The sequence below is a fragment of the Vigna radiata genome, unplaced genomic scaffold, assembly GCF_000741045.1.
Source record: "Vigna radiata var. radiata cultivar VC1973A unplaced genomic scaffold, Vradiata_ver6 scaffold_321, whole genome shotgun sequence".
NCBI lineage: Eukaryota > Viridiplantae > Streptophyta > Magnoliopsida > Fabales > Fabaceae > Vigna > Vigna radiata.
The window spans coordinates 245,322-262,726 of record NW_014543610.1 but is presented as its reverse complement, the minus strand read 5'-3'; the positions used below and the strand labels follow the sequence as shown (position 1 = coordinate 262,726).

Below are 17,405 nucleotides of genomic sequence, written 5' to 3'. Positions count from 1 at the left end.
AAAATCCTTCAAAATTTTTACCAAATTTGTCACAACCTAACTGAGAGATATGGATCAGTGAAAACTTTGGTGCCAAACCTGACCAAGTGTTGATGTTGGTCGTGGTTCCAGTTCAGTGGTGTTNATTGTGGTGCTAATCTTGATTGTGGTTCTGGAACTATTTCTAGTGTTAATACTAGTTCAAAATGGCTTGGTTAAAATTCTAATCAATGTGCCTAAATTGTTGTTGGTTCTGGTCCTTTGGTGTCTTTGTTGGAGTGTATCACAGTGCTAGTTTGAGTATTGGTTCTCGTGTTTAGACTGATTCAAGATTCTGGTTCAAAATTGGCTCAGGGCGTGAGCAAGATTTGCATAGCGTAAGTGAAATTTGGTGCAATCATAGTTCTGTAAAATAACAATAGTATCACCTCTTCCCTCTCTCTTTGTTGTCATTGTTGTACTTTTAGTGACGAGTCTCTCACACATGACCGTACTTTGACCTTTCTCCACTTAAACTCACCTTAATTTTTTAACATTCATCAACTTCATGACAAGTGTTTATTTAAAGCAATTTTGCACAGAAAATAATGTTTTTCTTACATAAGAGATTATTAAAAATGCATGATAAATCTGACCCTAATTGGAAGTTCAGCCTCAAATATATTTTAGATTAAAAATACATATAATTGCAATCAGATATCAATCAATGAACCAAAAAAATAAACAAAATCATGTTTCATAATTACATTTAATAAAGTTATGCTTGCCTTAAGGACAGAAGTTGCCATAAGTATGCGCCGAACAATAGCAATTGATGTAAGAATGGCAACAAGCATGATAAAGCTCATAAGGACTGTGACAACCCGTAGATGAGTCAGCTCCTGCAAACGAATTCAAACAATAAATCAATAAATATAAATAGTTAATGTAGAGACACAAATTAAATACATAAGGACACAATCAAGACAATACTCACCCTCACATATACATGAATGTAAGGATCATGCTCACCAATAATGGGGGAAATAGCATCATTTCCTATCCACCCAACTGAAAGTCAAGAATTAGGCATTAGGCATTTTATTTGATTGGTGCTCCGTCAAAACATAGAAAAAGAAAATATTTGCCTAGATGATTCCAAACTAAAAGAAGCAAGCACAATACACTTCAAATTTAATCATCAATACACTATGCGTGTTAGTTATACACATTCTTTCATCCTACATTTGAATATTGAGTTATATTCCACACAAGCAAACATTTTTTTTCATAGTTGCAATGCCCAAAAGGCATAGAAGATCAGGGATATCTGGATCATTTCCAAGTCCCAATGAATGGCTATGCTATCAAATGCAAACTCAAATTAGCCGTATCATCTAATATTAAATAAAAGAAAACACATTACAAATAAATTGTCCGCTTCCTTTCAAAGAACTCCGGCCTCATACCACCCATCATAAAATTTACCATAATTGCGTAGAAAACTTCTTGTGCTGATCCAAAAGTTCCTTTTCAATTTTTGGTATAGATTGTAACACAAGTAAATATGCGGCAAGTGTCTAACTATATGTTTGCAACATGTGTTGAACTAAAAATATGACAAGAGAAGAGTTGTCTGCTTTATTGGATAAATGAGAGAGGATGCAAAAGTACAGCTGATGCAATGGTGTTTATGAAAATGGTGATCCCAAAAATTAATAGGCCATGCAGACGACAAGGAACTAAACATTAAATATGCAGAGCAAAGAAAGGAAAAATGAATAACAAAAAGAAAATCATAGTTGGTTGTCTCTTGTATAGTGCTACTGCCTTAAATAATACATGCAATTGGAAATCAAAATATCCCAGCAGAGATTCTAACCTTTAAGGTAGAAAAACATTGTAACCGATACCATTAGAACATTAAACAAAACCACTGTAACCCAAGGCATAGCAGCAACAAAGTGCCGAATCATCAGCAGCCAAATCACAGACAGAAACAGAGGTAAAATCCCCCCACAAACAATCAGCACAGGCCATGACTTTCCTATGTCAGCCATGTATCTCTGCAAATAAAAGTATTTATGATACTTCAAATTTCTGTAACAAATAATATAATGCTTAAAGGCAGATAAAATGAAAGAACAAAGCAAACTTTTAAACAATTGTCATTAGTAAGAGTGAAAGTGACATAAAGGGTGAAGGAAAGGCAGTATGAAAATATGTAGGGTATAAGATCTCATAGCACAATGCATATCCACAAGCCTCCATAATTTTCACTTGTTACAACTGTTGGGAAGTTTTACGTCAATTACCTACTCTATTAGAATGTGACTTATATATTTGTTGGATATTTTCACTTAATGTCAATTGGCTTTAAAATAAAATCATACATTGTATCAAAACCTATATAGCTTATCTTGGTAATTTCCTATTCTGGTAGGCTTGCCAGGTTTGGCAATTGGTTATACGATGAAATTGGATAACAGCTATCAGCTATCAACAGAACCGAGGAGATAAAACTTCAAATAAATTTGCAGTCTTTGCTATTTTAACAACATATCTTTTCAGCAGAACACTGATATCTCTAGGACACCTCCTTGCCCAAGAAACAAACTCATTTTAATTTCTTGTTTCTTTAAAACCAAGTTGTTGGTAAGGGGCTATGCTCTTCCAGAGAAAAATCACACTCATAAGATCAATTAAAGAAAAAGTTAGAAAGAGCAAAAGATTAACCTTTAAGGCAGCTGACTGAGAATTGATATATTCATGAATGGACTTATCAATAATAATGTCTTCTTTGATGTTAACTCCACCCATCTGCTGCCAATGCCTTAAAGATACATTTGATGCTCTGGCGATAAATTGGCAACTCCAGTAAACTAGACAAAAAAAGTATGCTATAAGAATCGAGAACTTCATAGAACTCATCATATGTAGGATATGGACAGTGCCCTTACGCCCTGTCACTCCTCGTGCCCCAAAGAAAAGTGAAAAATAAGACCTAAACATAACACCTTCCTTACAAGAGGCAAATTAGCAACCAAGGTAAAAAGTCAAAGTAATGTGTCAACACAACAGAACCATTAGAAGGCATGCAACAACCAGTGCTATCAATGGTGGAAGGCCAAAATTCTGCCATATAACCACACCATTATGGTCAATGGCACTTCCACAGCAGGACTCCTACACAAATTGCATATGGCAGGTAGAAAAAAAATCCATCAAACCATGGTGCCACCATTTAACAACATTGGCAACAATGTGACATTTATGAATGCATTAGGAATGCAACAAGTTTTCTCACCGTTTACACTAGGAAATATGACAGGATAACAAGGGCCCTGAAGTTGAAGTGAAGAGTTCCTCATTTCTGGCGTAAGGAACTCAAAATAATCATAGTTCATATCAATCCAATCATTCAGTGAAACGCGAATATCTCCTTCAGGATAATCACACACCCAAGTTAGTGAATCTTCAGAAGGTATAGGGCAGTCCAGCAAGCATATACTGCGGGCATTGGCAAGTTTGAATTGGCTGTCCTTCAATCCACTTTGATAAACCTGATTAGGATTTAGCCAGTATTTGAGCTCCAATTCTCGAAGATCTTGAGCTGCATGCTTCTGCCCACATACATTTCCTTTGTAGTCCAGCCCATAAGTAAGCCTAGTGAGACAATAAAAACCAATGACAATTTACACAACCATAACAACAAACGCTTGAAAAAAATTACAGGTTTCATGCTACCATACAATCAGGTTTCACATCTTCTTTCAGACTTTCAGTTCCTCAGCAACAAATAAATAACAAGAGTAGTAAAGTGGACAATAACATGCAATAACAGAAGATCTAATAAACACAGGATTTTTGTGGTATATTAGTTGAACAATTAGTCAAATTAAAAAACCAAAAATTTGACAGGAAAGGTTAAGTAGAAAAATGTTGGACCGCAAGAAATACCCTTTCCCCAAAAACACACTAAAAAACAAGGGAATCCATAAATTGTTAAACACACCCATGGCAAAACCACAGCTTCCACTTGCAGAAACTCCATTAGCAAAATGCACAATCAGATAAAGTTACAAACTTTAAGATCCTCACCTTAATGGGTTTCCTCGGTTGAAAGCAAAGCTGGAGTTGACAATCATGGCAATCCAGAAAGCTATAAAGATAACAAGAACAGCTATGTCTCTGCATTTTCTGTTGTGCTTAATGATTCCACCCAAATGAGTGCTTCCATCACTTGAAGGGTACCTCCCTATGACTGCACCCAAAGGACCCCTCATTTTGAAGCCTTTCTATATATGTATGTATCTCTATAGTCAACTGCAAGTAACAAGCTTGGGGGTTTAGTTCAGCATTTCAGGTAGAGATGCAGACAACATGAAGAAGGAACAGAAGTAGAGTAGAAGGTAGGACACTGTTGAAGCTTCTGTAGTGAGCAAAGGTTTAGATTTTGGGACATTGAAAATGATTATTATTAATAATTTTTTTATTATTAATCCCATCATAAGACAAAGATATTCTCAAAAGTCTAAAGTGCTTTTTAGAAAAATAAAAAAAGACCAGAGTCCTTGTCTTGTTGGGGCTCACTTCGTAAACATAGCCGAGCGGTGAGAAGTGTGTCGGTTCAAAGGAATATTAAGGGCCCGGTTCTCATTTTCCATGCTAAATGACAAATTAGATTCAATAAACACGTATTAATATTTTTATTTAATTAAGTTTTTAATTTGTAATAACTTTAGATATTTTAAATTAATTTTTTTCGTAATTTATTAAAATTTTAAATTTTTTAATTTTTAATTAATTTGTTATTTAATTTTTGTGTTAATTGAATGGTATGACTGTTATTTTATCTTGTATATTTTGTTTTTGTTATATACTATTTTGTTGCAACCGATTTATAATTTTACATAATTTTAAAAATTATTTTATGATATTTTATATTAAGTTTTAACCACAAGAAGGAATTTAGATTCTTTATTAATTTTTTAATACTTTCTTCATTTTTAAATATATGGATAGACATCGATTTTGATTTTTAAAATATATTAAAAATTGAATATATTAACATTAATATATTTTAAATGTTCATTAGAGTCTTTTAATAGAAAAAGTCAATCAAAAATATAAAAAAAATTGTATTAAAAAAGCTCAAAAATTTTAAAAATAGTTAATTAAAACTTAATTTTAATCAAGTTTAATATTTTTAATATTAAAAACATAAGCATGGTTTTATGTTTTTAAATTAATTTTATTATAAATGGAGAAACATATTTTTACATACATTGTACAAGTACATATCATTAGTTAAGTCAATTTCAAAGCTTATAGAGTTAATTTGTTATTAATATTTTATATAAAAAGTTGACATTAAAAATGTTTACATGACCAACTGAGTAATTTAATTATTTGAAAGTAAAGAATAATAATTTAGCAAATAACTTGAATCACCTTAGTGACAAAAGATTTCAATAATATACACTATGTCTAAACTCTAACATTATACCGTCATTATTCATTAAATAAAATAACATAAGTTAGCACTTTAAAACACATTATAACCCTAAAATTCTACTATCAACATTTAGGGACATTATTTAAAATTAATTAAGTAGTTACCACTTGATAGATGAATTGAACTTGTGTAATAATTTTGAGTCAGTGAGTTTTGTTTATTAAGGTTGCTTTTAAGTTCAATTTTTTCACACAAAATATAACCGATACATTTTAAATTTAAATACTTTAATTATGAAAGTTATGAAGTTAATACTTTAATTACTTCATGAGTTATACAAAGGACATTGTTCCAGTTGGGTATATTTCCGTCTCTTCCTGCACAATTTTCCTTTGTTGACCGTCCGATCTTGAATTCTTCTCGCTCGGTTGCTCTTTGATCAGGAATACTTCGACTCGTTTGGTTCGTCCAGGTACCTGCTAATGGCATTCTGACGCTCAAGTCAGTGTCAAGAAGTAGAGATAGAGAGAGAGTGAAATAAATGTGTATTAAATGTGTCTACCTACCTCTTACCTTTGACTTATATTTATAGTTTTCTTCATGGGCCATTAATTAGTGAGGTCTTAATTATGGCCCAATTACAAGCCCACCATGGTTGATTTGGTCTTACCTTAATCCTGCATGCTTACCATATCCCAATCTATGACCTCTACCGGACGGCCGTACCGCCCGCTCCACCGGGGAACTTCCTCAAGAAATCAATCCGACTTGAGATCAGACCGCGTCATCCGCGTGACCGTCCGTCTCGGGTATTATACATGGACGTCCGGCTCATATGGTACATAGGCCCCGCAAGCCCTAGGCGACTTTGTTGCCGTAGGGTTTTGTCGTAAAGACGTAAAGATTTACCTAACGTATAAGACAAGAAAAGATTTGACGCAGAGGTCATATGTTCTCTCCCGGTGACTAATATCCATGTGAATTCTTCAAAGTTTTTCTTACGAACAGAGGTTACACCCGGTTGCAATTACCGGGCTCTATCAGTTTTTTACTGGATTCCCATCATATAAGGTCGTTCCTTAGACTCGGGGGATTGGCTTCGAAACTTGCTAACCATTGTGAATTTTGGAAGAAGACTCTGATGAGCATAGTCGTGAAATCTGCCATGGCCGCGAGAACGTTCGTCTTCATGGCTCCAGAGTGGCCGCGCAGTAGTTGTCGGTGCTTGCAAAGCATGTTCCATTGGAGAATGCTCATTTACTTAATCTGGCTATATCGTTTTTTCTGAGGTGGGATCATCGGACGACCAGTCTCCGCTCAGCTTCTGTTCGGTGCCTTGGCTTATACGATGTGACGGGTTCGACAATCATGCAGTCATGACCAGTCGCTGTTAATTACTGTCCGGTGCCCCGGCTTTCGTGCGATGCTGGGGCGGACCAGAAGGGGACGCAGGTATTCGTGAAAATCCTTTGGTTTGATCTGTGACCGTCCGTCCTTCGAACCCACCTGCTTGGGACGTACACGTCCGCCGTTGTGATCGTGAAGATGGCAACCCTCTGTAGACCCTAGCTTCTACGTACTGGTCATGTATGCCTCGCACCGGACGCCTGGGGTTCGGCTGATCGTCTGACCAGCCACCTATGGTACAGACATTATTCTTCAAACTTCACAGATAAAACATTTTACAAGAGAAAAATAAAATAAAAAATGCATAAGTTAAAGCTAACGTATCTATAAGGATAAAAATGAAAGTTTTACCGACTAACTTACATATAAATTAATTTTAAATTATATTAAAAGTTATTTTTTATCTTTTATTACATTTGAAGAGTATTTAAAATGTTTTTAATTTAATATTTAAGTTTTATAAGAAATTGTAATTGAAGTAAAACAATTTTAATTTAAGGTTTTAAATTCTTAAGTAAAAATACATATTAAAAGACAATTCACAACTTGAACATCTTTAATTCATAATATAAGTGAGTTACACATCAACTTTACTTTAGTATTGGAATCTTGAATACCAATTGTTCCGGTATGGGGTCGAACAGTCTGATCCCTTCACAATTTGTCCTTAGTCCTTCGTTCTCGTCTCATTCGTCCTCCTCTCGTTCGTTCTCCTCCGTCAAAGTCCTTCTGGGAAGGTACCTACTAAAGGTGTTCTGATGCTTAAGTTAGTTCACAAATATGTCCGGTAATCGAAACTCAGTATTAAATGTGCAATAAATGAATCCCCTTACTTTGTGCCTTTGATTTCTATTTATAGTGTTGGTCATAGGCTTAGGATTAGTGTGGTTCTAATTAGGGCCCAATAGCCTTAAACCCTGTTTATTTTAATTAAATTCACCTTACCTTGGTTTCTCCAGACCATTCGGACATGACCGAGGGATGAATCCTTGGCATGTCAGCCGCCATCCAGGTGAATAGGTCTCTATTGAGCCACAATACCTCCCGTAGTTGTTTTTCTAGCTCTGCTTCAAGCCCCACTGCCATTGTTGTGGTTTGGGTAGCGTTCCCGCCCACTATTACCGGTTGGTTTTTGCCTAACGGTTCGAGCCAATCTTCCGTATTGGTCCGAGGGTCGAGATCGGCCATGACAACCTCCAACCAGCTAACCTTTCGTCTCTCCTCTTTCCGATACATCTGCAAGCTCGCAGCATAGCATTCTTTGGCCGTTTTTCGGTCTGCTCGTACGGTGCAGATCGTTCCCCACTATGTCGGGTATTTGAGCGTTAGGTGAGGCATTGATACGATGGTGCCGAAAACGTTCAAACACGGACGCCCCAAGAGGACGTTGTAGGAGGTATTCGCCATAACTAAAAGGTATCTCACCTTCTTCTCTTCACCGCGACCGGTACCCAGGCGGGTACTCTCCAGCGAACCCCACAATCTGCTCATTGTATGGCACGATCAGGTCTTCTAAAATGTCCATATGTTGGAATGTTTTCCAATAAAGTATACTGACTGAACTGCCTGATCAATGAGCACCTTGCTTACCCCGTATCGCGCAAACTCGACAGTAATAACCATTGGATAATCCTGGTCTGGATCAAGAGCGTGGAAATCCTCATCGGTAAAGGTGATGGGCAGCATCATACTCTGAGAGCCCTTAACTGTGTGCACGGAACGCAACATCCAGACGTGTCGTTTCTGGGCGGAAGACGATGAGCCTCCACCCGCAAAACCTCCTGAAATATGTTGATCATTCCCCTTAGGGGGCGGTTATCACCTCTCCCCCGACTACGGCTCCTACTTCTCTCCCTTCGCTATCGATCGTCATGGTTGGGCCTTTCGCTGCGTCCGTAGCCTACCCTTCTTTCTTCCTTTCTCAGACTCCTTCTCTGAGGGCTTCCTCGACGAGGACTCTCTCTTCTCGGGCTCCGGCCCCTCCTAGGGGACCGTTTCGGCTGGTCTCTCCTTACATCGTGTAACAGTCGGCCAGATCGGATCAACTCTTCAATCTTATCCTTGAGGGTCACGCATTCTTCTGTTGTGTGCCTCATATTCTGGTGGTATAAAGCAATGTTGATTGTTGTCGGCCCCTAGAGGCGTGGGACGCTTTTGAAGAGTTAGCAGCAATTGCGTGCTTAGTTCTTGCAATATTCTAGCTCGCGGCGCGTACTACTGAAATGGGGACCCCGCAGTCTATCATCTGGTTTTCTGTTTCCCTATTGGACGAATGACTCGTCTGTTTTCTTACCATTGGCCTTATCACCCCTAGCCTCCTACGCTTCTTTCCGATAATTCAGCTTCATTTCCTTGACTCGGACCTCATTTGCTGCCCGCTCGCGGAGCTCTTCCATGGTCTTAGGCAGCCTTCTACGTACATTATCCTTGAAAGGTCCGAGCCTCAAGGCTGGCATGACATATTGGAGGGCGAACTCCAAGTTGAGACCCTTCACTCTCCTTACTGTCTTTTACTATCAGTCCATGAATATTTTCAGCGACTCGTCCCTTCCCTGCTTGAGATTCATTAAGTCGACCATGATGACGTTCTGGGTACTGCAAGCAGCGAATTTTTTCCTGAACATGCCGCCAAGGCTCTTGAAGTTCTCGATAGAGCCGCTTGTCAAAGAATTAAACCATTCAAGAGCTTCTCCTTCCATCGATAAGGAAAACGCTCGGCACCATACTACGCCGCATCCAGTACGAAAGGCCATAACATTGGTGAAAGATTTAATATGTGCTTCAGGGTCGGTAGTCCCATCATACATCTTGAATTGCGGCGGGACGAACTGCTCCGAGATGTGGGCGTCCATGATGGCTTGGACGAATGGTACCGGGACGGTCGGTCCTTCATTCTTCACCAATATCACGCTTTCCTCCTTCTCGCCTCTAGCTCCCTCTTTCCTCGTCCTTACCTGGTCTTGTGCGCTGCTATGCTTCCCCTCTTCCAATACAACTGTTCTCTCGTTTCCTTTCTCGGCATTTTCGCCAATCTCTACGACCTTACCCTTGGCCATCTAAGCCAGACACTCCGCCTTCACAGCCGCCATCTCCTCCTCATGCCTGCGTTGCATTTCTTCCAACTTTTGTTCCAATGCCTTGATTATCCTGTTTTGATCTTCTGTGCTCTTATTTCTTGTGGTCACCATTGGTCTTAATTCGCCGGCCTCACGGTGGGCGTCAAAATGTTCCGGTATGGGGTCGAACAGTCTGACCCCTTCACAATTTGTCCTTAGCCCTCCGTCCTCTTCTCGTTCGTCCTCTTGTAGTTCGTCCTCCTCTCGTCCGTCCTCCTCCGTCAAAGTCCTCCTAAGAAGGTACCTACTAAAGGTGTTCCGATGCTTAAGTCAGTTCACAAGCCCGTTCGGTAATCAAAATTCAGTATTAAATGTGCAATAAATGAATCCCCTTATCTTGTGCCTTTGACTTCTATTTATAGTGTTGGTCATGGGTTTAGGATTAGTGTGGTTCTAATTAGGGCCCAATCACAACCCAATAACCTTAAACCCTGTTTATTTTAATTAAATTCACCTTACCTTGGTTTCTCCAGACCATTTAGACCTGACCGTTCGGCTATCTTCGTAGTAAGAGGTCGACCATTCCATCTGTCCGGTTGTCCTTGGTACACCAACATACTATAATTTAAATTAAAAAACATTAGTTTACTAATCCAATTGATAAAAAATTTTCAAAATTAGAATTTTATATAAATATTATTTTCAATGAAATCACTTTGTATTTTAATATTACTATTAATTAGAATTTTGAGTTCGCATATTACTTTCACTAGAAATAGTTATATAATCAATTAATTTGAAAAGGCATGACTAACAAATGTAAAGAAATTTTTATTTTTGTACTTTTAAAATATGTTTGGGTGTTTTGCATGTAACTTTTCTTTTACAATCGTTTAAATGGAAATTACATGTGTAAAAATAAAATGGAGATGCGGGGTATCGATCCCCGTACCTCTCGCATGCTAAGCGAGCGCTCTACCATCTGACCTACATCCCCATGTTTGTAATAATAGGCACTTCTAAAATTAAACCAAAGTATAAAATATGTTGTATTCTCTAAAATTAATGCAAAAGTTAAACCCAGTGAGTGCAGTTGTATGCGAATGTACTTTTTTACTTACTAGTTTTAACGTCTGGACGGGCTGTGTTGTTGATGTATATTAATTTATTCAAAATTTAACTAGTAATTTAATTTTTATATTTAAGATTATGATATTTTTTATTTAATTTATTTTGTATATTTTTAAAATAGAGTTAAAGTTGTTTTTATTTGTTAACGGTTTGATTGATGGTGGAATAAAATCCAAGACACACATTAATTTATTTTCTATATTTTTAAAATAGAGTTGAAGTATTTTTTATTTGTTAACGGTTTGGTTGACGGTGGAATAAAATCCGAGACACACTTGACATTTGTAGGTTATTTAGAAATAAGTATTTATTTGTTATGGTGAATTATTTTTTGTAGGTTAGATTTTAATGAGACTCAAACATGGATTTATTTACATTGATCGATGATTGAAATTTGGGGACATTTGAAAAGTAGATTGAGCTTGTGGTGGGAAATGTGGTTCTTGATTCATGGAATATGGTGGTTTTATTGAGGTGAGTGAAAAGTTTTATTCTTTTGATTTTGGTTGTTTTGTTTTTTAATTTATGGTGGAATTAAAATATATGATTCCCTTTTCTTCAACCACTCAAAGAATCGGTTCCAAAAAATAGAGAATTGGTTCTCCCCATGGTGGCCTGCATCCATGACATTCGTGAAATTGCGTCAACTATGAACCATGAACCATAACCCAACCTTGCTATGGGTTCTTCACCATGAACCATGCATAGTTTCCACACACTCATGACACCACTTGTATCATCCTAAAACTCACCTCAAACGTGTTCAAGTAGTAACATACCGACGGAAAATGATATTTTAACACCAATTTTGGACACTATTTTGACACTGCACACGTGTTAAAATGTGGTTGGACGATTTCAAATTAAAAAAAGCTGAGACAAGAACATATTTGGAAGAGAAAAACCAAAGTATTTTTTTTAATTTGAAATCATCCAATTACATTTTGACACGTGTGCAGTGTCAAAATAATGTTAAAAAGTTGGTGTTAAAATATCATTTTCCACATACCAACATAGCTTCCCCAACACTACTTTAACTAATAAACTACAACAACCAACTCCATATTCATTTCTATTTAATGGCTCATTAAAGACACACACCCATCACCTATGCATGGCCAACTAAATTCAAAGCGAAGCCGTCAATGGTCTCCTTTGAAGTCAAGCAGCTCTCTTATATAGTTCAGGAATCTCAGTTTCCTCAAGCTCCTTCAACCAAAGACAACAACTTTATAAAAAAAATAGCACTGAAAGACATGATATTTGTAAAAAGAGCGAGAACATTTATCTATGGGATAATGATATTTAGACAACATTTTTTTTGATAACATTTGAACATTGATTACGTGTCAATCTGTGATTGGTCAAAAATTACTCCACAATAATGTTTATGATTATTATTATTGATTGTGAAGAAAATTTTGACCAATCACAAATTGACACGTAATCAATGCTCAAATGTTATCAAAAAAATATTGTCTAAATATTATTATCCGTATGTAAAATAACTTATTTCACTCTCAAATCTCCTTAAATAAACAACATTCCATAAAAGCTTAATCCACTAATATGCTTTCCAGATCGCCTCCGAATCTCTCTAAACAAAAACATAAAATCATAAATTTGCACTTTCTATTCTGTTTGAAGAACAAATTCATCCAAAAGAAAACTATATAATAATAATGTAATCAAATATCCCATAACAATTTATTATGCCTTTAATATCACTTCTAAATAAACTATTTTAAATTTCATAAATTAATCTATCCATATATAAATCAATTCATTATAAAAATATTAATGATACAATACATATAAATCTAATATAATTTAAAAAAAACGCTAAGTTATTATTCTTAACAGAAATTAGTTTTTATAATATTAGAAGATTCACGTTTCTGTTTGAGGGTTTTTGTATTGGTTCCATATTTACCCTTTCTGTTATTTACATTTTCTCTTTCTTCCTTTTCTGTATATATACACACGTCCACATTTTAATAAAGCAAGTCTGAGCAGCATGATACGTGCTTGCATTGTGTTTCTCTCTGTGCCATTTTCTTTCTTATTTGTCATGGTATCAAGAGCCTGACGATCTTCTCCTTCCTCATCACTTCCGTCTGCTATCATGGGTGATGAGTTTGATCCTTCTCTCAACGTTCACCACTTCTTATATCTCCATCCTAATGAAAACCCTGCCCTATCACTGGTATCCCCTCCACTTGATTCCACCAATTACCATTCTTGGAGTAGATCTATGCTCACTGCTCTCAGTGCCAAAAATAAGGTTGAGTTCGTTGATGGTAGTGCCCCACGACCGTTAGCTTCTGATCGTTTTTTTGGAGCCTGGAAACGCTGCAATAACATGGTCGTTTCCTGGCTCGTTCACTCCGTTTCTTCGTCCATCAGGCAGAGTATTCTTTGGATGGACTGTGCAGAGGAGATTTGGCGAGATCTCAAATCTAGGTATTCTCAGGGTGATCTTCTTGGCATTTCTACTCTACAGCTTGATGCTTCTTCCATCAAACAAGGTGATCTTACTGTCACCGATTATTTCACTCAACTCCGCGTTATTTGGGATGAACTTGAAAATTTCAGACCCGACCTTGTTTGCGTTTGTGGTGTACAATGTTCTTGCAAACTATCTTCCATCCTTGCTCAACGAAAATTGGAAGATCAAGCTATGCAGTTTCTTCGAGAATTAAACGATCAATATGCTAACGTTCGATCTCACGTTTTATTAATGGATCCATTACCTCCCATTAATAAAATATTTTCCTATGTAGCCTAACAGGAACGCCAATATTCTATTCCTGACATTTTTAGTGTCAACTCAAAATCCATCTCTGCTAATGTTGTTCATGCCACTGTCAAAACTGCCTCTGTGTGTTCTTTTTGTGGTCGATCTGGTCACACCGACAACACTTGTTACCGCAAACATGGATTTCCTAATCCTTCTGATAATAAGAGCAGCAAGGCCCCTTCTACTCGTGGCAAACTTTGTTCTCATTGTGGAAAAACAGGTCATACAATTAAAGTATGCTATAGGAAGCATGGATACCCTCTGGTCATCGCTTCTTCCCTGCCAAATCCTCCTCTGCTAACAGCGTTTCAATCACTGAAGGACAAGCTGTTGCCGACAATACACAAGCTCCTTCTGAGAGTTTAGATAATCGGTTTACTCCTCAACAATATCAGGCTTTATTGGCTTTAATTCAGCAATCATCTAATACTGCTTCCGCATCCAATTCCACCTCTACACACATTAATCAAATTGGTTCGGTTTCCTCTTCCACACATACCTCACATCCTTCAGGTAGTATTCAATCTACTATTTGCCCTGCACACACTTTCGACACAGCTCCATGGATCCTTGATTCAGGAGATACTGACCATGTTTCCTATTCCCTCCAATTTTTTACTTCATATCATTCCATTACACCTATTACCGTTAATCTTCCCAATGGTCATCACGTCACAGCCACTCATTCCGGCACTGTTCACTTCACTCCCACATTTTTTCTCCTTGATGTTTTATATGTTCCGTCATTTACTTTCAATCTCATCTCTTTGTCTAAATTAGTTTTACATTCTTCTTACCACATTCTTTTCACAACTGATTCTTGTCTCATACAGGATGCCAAAACCAAGATGAAGATTGGTTCAGTTGATATGAAGAGTGGACTCTACCAACTTGTTCCTCAAACTTTCAAATGTCATCATATACATTCTTCTGTTGTTCATCCTTCTTGTAATATTTTACCCATTGATCTTTGACATTTTCGCCTTGGTCATTTATCCCGTTCACGTTTACACACTATGCATAAGACATATCCATGTTTAACCATAAACGAAAATTTCATTTGTAATTCCTGTCATTATGCAAAGCAAAGAAAACTTCCTTTTCCCTTAAGTCACTCTCATGCTCAAAAACTGTTTTCTCTATTACATATGGACATATGGGGACCTTACTCCACCCCCTCACTGCATGGTCACAGATTTTTTCTTACTATCGTGGATGACCATACACGTTTCACGTGGGTTTTTCTAATGAATAATAAATCTGAAACACGCCAACTCCTTCTTAATTTTATTGTCTTTGTTGAAAAACAATTTACCACCCATGTTCAAATCATTCGTACCGACAATGGTTCTGAGTTTTCTATGCATGAATTTTTCAAATCTAAAGGCATAATACATCAAACTTCATGCATTGAAACTCCAGAGCAGAACGGAATTGTTGAGCGCAAGCATCAACATTTACTCAATGTTACTCGTGCTCTACTTTTCCACTCAAACTTACCTTCATGTTTTTGGAGTTATGCACTTTTGCATGCCACTTATTTGATAAATATCATTCCCACTCCGTTTCTGCATAATGACAACCCATTTCAAAAACTTTATGGTCATACATGTGATATATCTCCACTAAAAGTGTTTGGTTGTCTGTGTTATATTTCCACACCCACTGCACATCGTAAGAAATTAGATCCTCGTGCTCATCCTTGTGTTTTTCTTGGACTCCCACCTGCTACGAAAGGATATATTGTATATGATCTTCATAATTGTAACATTGTAATCTCCCGCAATGTATATTTTTATGAGGATCATTTTCCATCTATCTCCATTCCACCGACAAGTTCTGATATTTCTACTGTTTCACCAATTCCTTTTATTTCTAATTCACCGTTTCCTGATATAGTTACTGTTTCAACCTCTGCTCCCGTTGCTCCTTCTCATCCCATTCAACCAATTTCCCCTGCACCTTCCCTAAGGCGCTCCAGTCGTTCTCGTCATCCTCCATCTTATTTGCAGGATTACCATCACTCTCTCATATCAACTTCCACCAATCTTCCTCAAGGTATGCGCTACCCTATTAATGATTTTCTTTCTTATTCTCACCTTTCTCACCACTTTTAGTCATTCATTGCTTCCATCTCCACCATCACTGAACCACATTCATATGCTGAAGCTGTCAAACATGATTGCTGGAAAGAAGCCATGAAAACTGAATTGGAGGCTTTAAACCTGAATCACACTTGGACCCTCACATCTCTGCCACCAAATAAACATGTCATAGGTTGCCGTTGGGTCTATAAAATCAAGTATCATGCCGATGGAAGTCTTGATCGCTACAAAGCTCGCCTTGTAGCTAAGGGCTACACCCAAATGGAAGGATTAGATTATATTGCAACTTTCTCTCCAGTTGCAAAACTCACCACCGTTCGTTTACTCTTGGCTTTAGCTGCAATTTTTAATTGGCACCTCAAACAGCTTGATGTGAATAACGCCTTTCTTCATGGTGAATTAGATGAAGAAGTTTACATGACTCTACCTCCAGGCATTTCTCCTGCTTTTCCCAATCAAGTATGCAAACTTCAAAAGTCTCTTTATGGCTTAAAACAAGCCAACCGACAGTGGTTCGCTAAGCTTTCTTCCTTTCTCCTTCACCATGGCTATCAACAATCTGAATCAGATCATTCTTTGTTTTTGAAGATCTCTGAGTTCTCTACTACAGCCCTCCTTGTATACGTCGATGATATTGTCCTTGCCGGCAATAATCTTGAAGAAATTGAAACTATTACATGCCTCCTTGATCATGCCTTCAAAATAAAGAATCTTGGGAATCTCAGATATTTTTTGGGTCTGGAAGTTGCCCGCAATAATACTGGCATCCATCTTTCTCAACGCAAGTACACATTGGACATTTTAACAGATTGTAGTATGTTGGCCTCCCGTCCTGTTGCCACGCCCATGGATTATACTGCTCGACTTTCCACCTTCTCTGGCACACTACTTCCTGATCCTTCCTCCTATCGTCGACTTCTTGGCCGATTAATATATCTCACTACCACTCGCCCAGACATCTCCTATGTTGTGCATCATCTGAGTCAATTCATGTCCGCTCCTACATCTGCACATTCTCAGGCCACCTTTCGCATTTTACGATACTTGAAACAAGCTCCAGGTTTCGGCTTATTTTTCTCTGCTCAAAGTTCTCTTCAGTTGAAGGCATTTAGCGACTCTGACTGGGCGGGATGTCTTGACACTCGCCGATCCATTACAGGGTTTTCTGTTTACATTGGAGATTCACTCATTTCATGGCGTTCTAAGAAACAACCTACAGTGTCTCGCAGTTCCTCAGAGGCTGAATATCGTGCTCTTGCATCAACAACCTGTGAGCTTCAATGGTTAACCTATATGATGAATGATTGTTAAGTGTCTAAATTTCCCTATTTTTTTATGTTAATATTACTCTTTTAGGATAGTTTAGCTTTTAATTTTCTAGAATTAACATAGATTAGAGTAATTAGGATAAAAATAGGTTTTAAATAGAAATAGTGTTAATTTTGTCTTTTTAGTTAAAAAAAAAAATAAATAAATAAAAATAGGTTTGT

The 17,405-nt window shown here is 37.3% G+C and overlaps 2 protein-coding genes and 1 non-coding gene across 4 annotated transcripts in view; 1 reads left to right on the top strand and 2 right to left on the bottom strand.

Moving 5' to 3' along the window:
• LOC106754630 (choline transporter protein 1) overlaps positions 1-4,428 on the bottom strand; it is an 11,958-nt gene extending 7,530 nt beyond the window's left edge. For both annotated transcript variants that reach the window (XM_022778017.1, XM_014636672.2), the window contains exons 1-6: positions 4,060-4,428; positions 3,266-3,624; positions 2,695-2,840; positions 1,841-2,024; positions 956-1,029; positions 747-860 (exon numbers count right to left, since the gene is read on the bottom strand). In XM_022778017.1, the coding sequence (XP_022633738.1) occupies positions 747-860; positions 956-1,029; positions 1,841-2,024; positions 2,695-2,840; positions 3,266-3,624; positions 4,060-4,244 (1,062 nt within the window). In that variant the 5' untranslated portion in view covers positions 4,245-4,428. The remainder of the gene's footprint in view (positions 1-746; positions 861-955; positions 1,030-1,840; positions 2,025-2,694; positions 2,841-3,265; positions 3,625-4,059) is intronic.
• Positions 4,429-10,803: 6,375 nt separating this feature from the next.
• TRNAA-AGC lies at positions 10,804-10,876 on the bottom strand. Its single transcript has one exon. It is a non-coding gene; the product is annotated as a tRNA-Ala (tRNA).
• Positions 10,877-16,008: 5,132 nt separating this feature from the next.
• Positions 16,009-17,226, top strand: LOC106754637 (uncharacterized mitochondrial protein AtMg00810-like). The gene has a single exon (XM_014636683.1). It carries the CDS (start codon positions 16,009-16,011, stop codon positions 17,224-17,226), a length of 1,218 nt encoding a protein of 405 aa, XP_014492169.1.
• Positions 17,227-17,405: the final 179 nt, after the last annotated feature.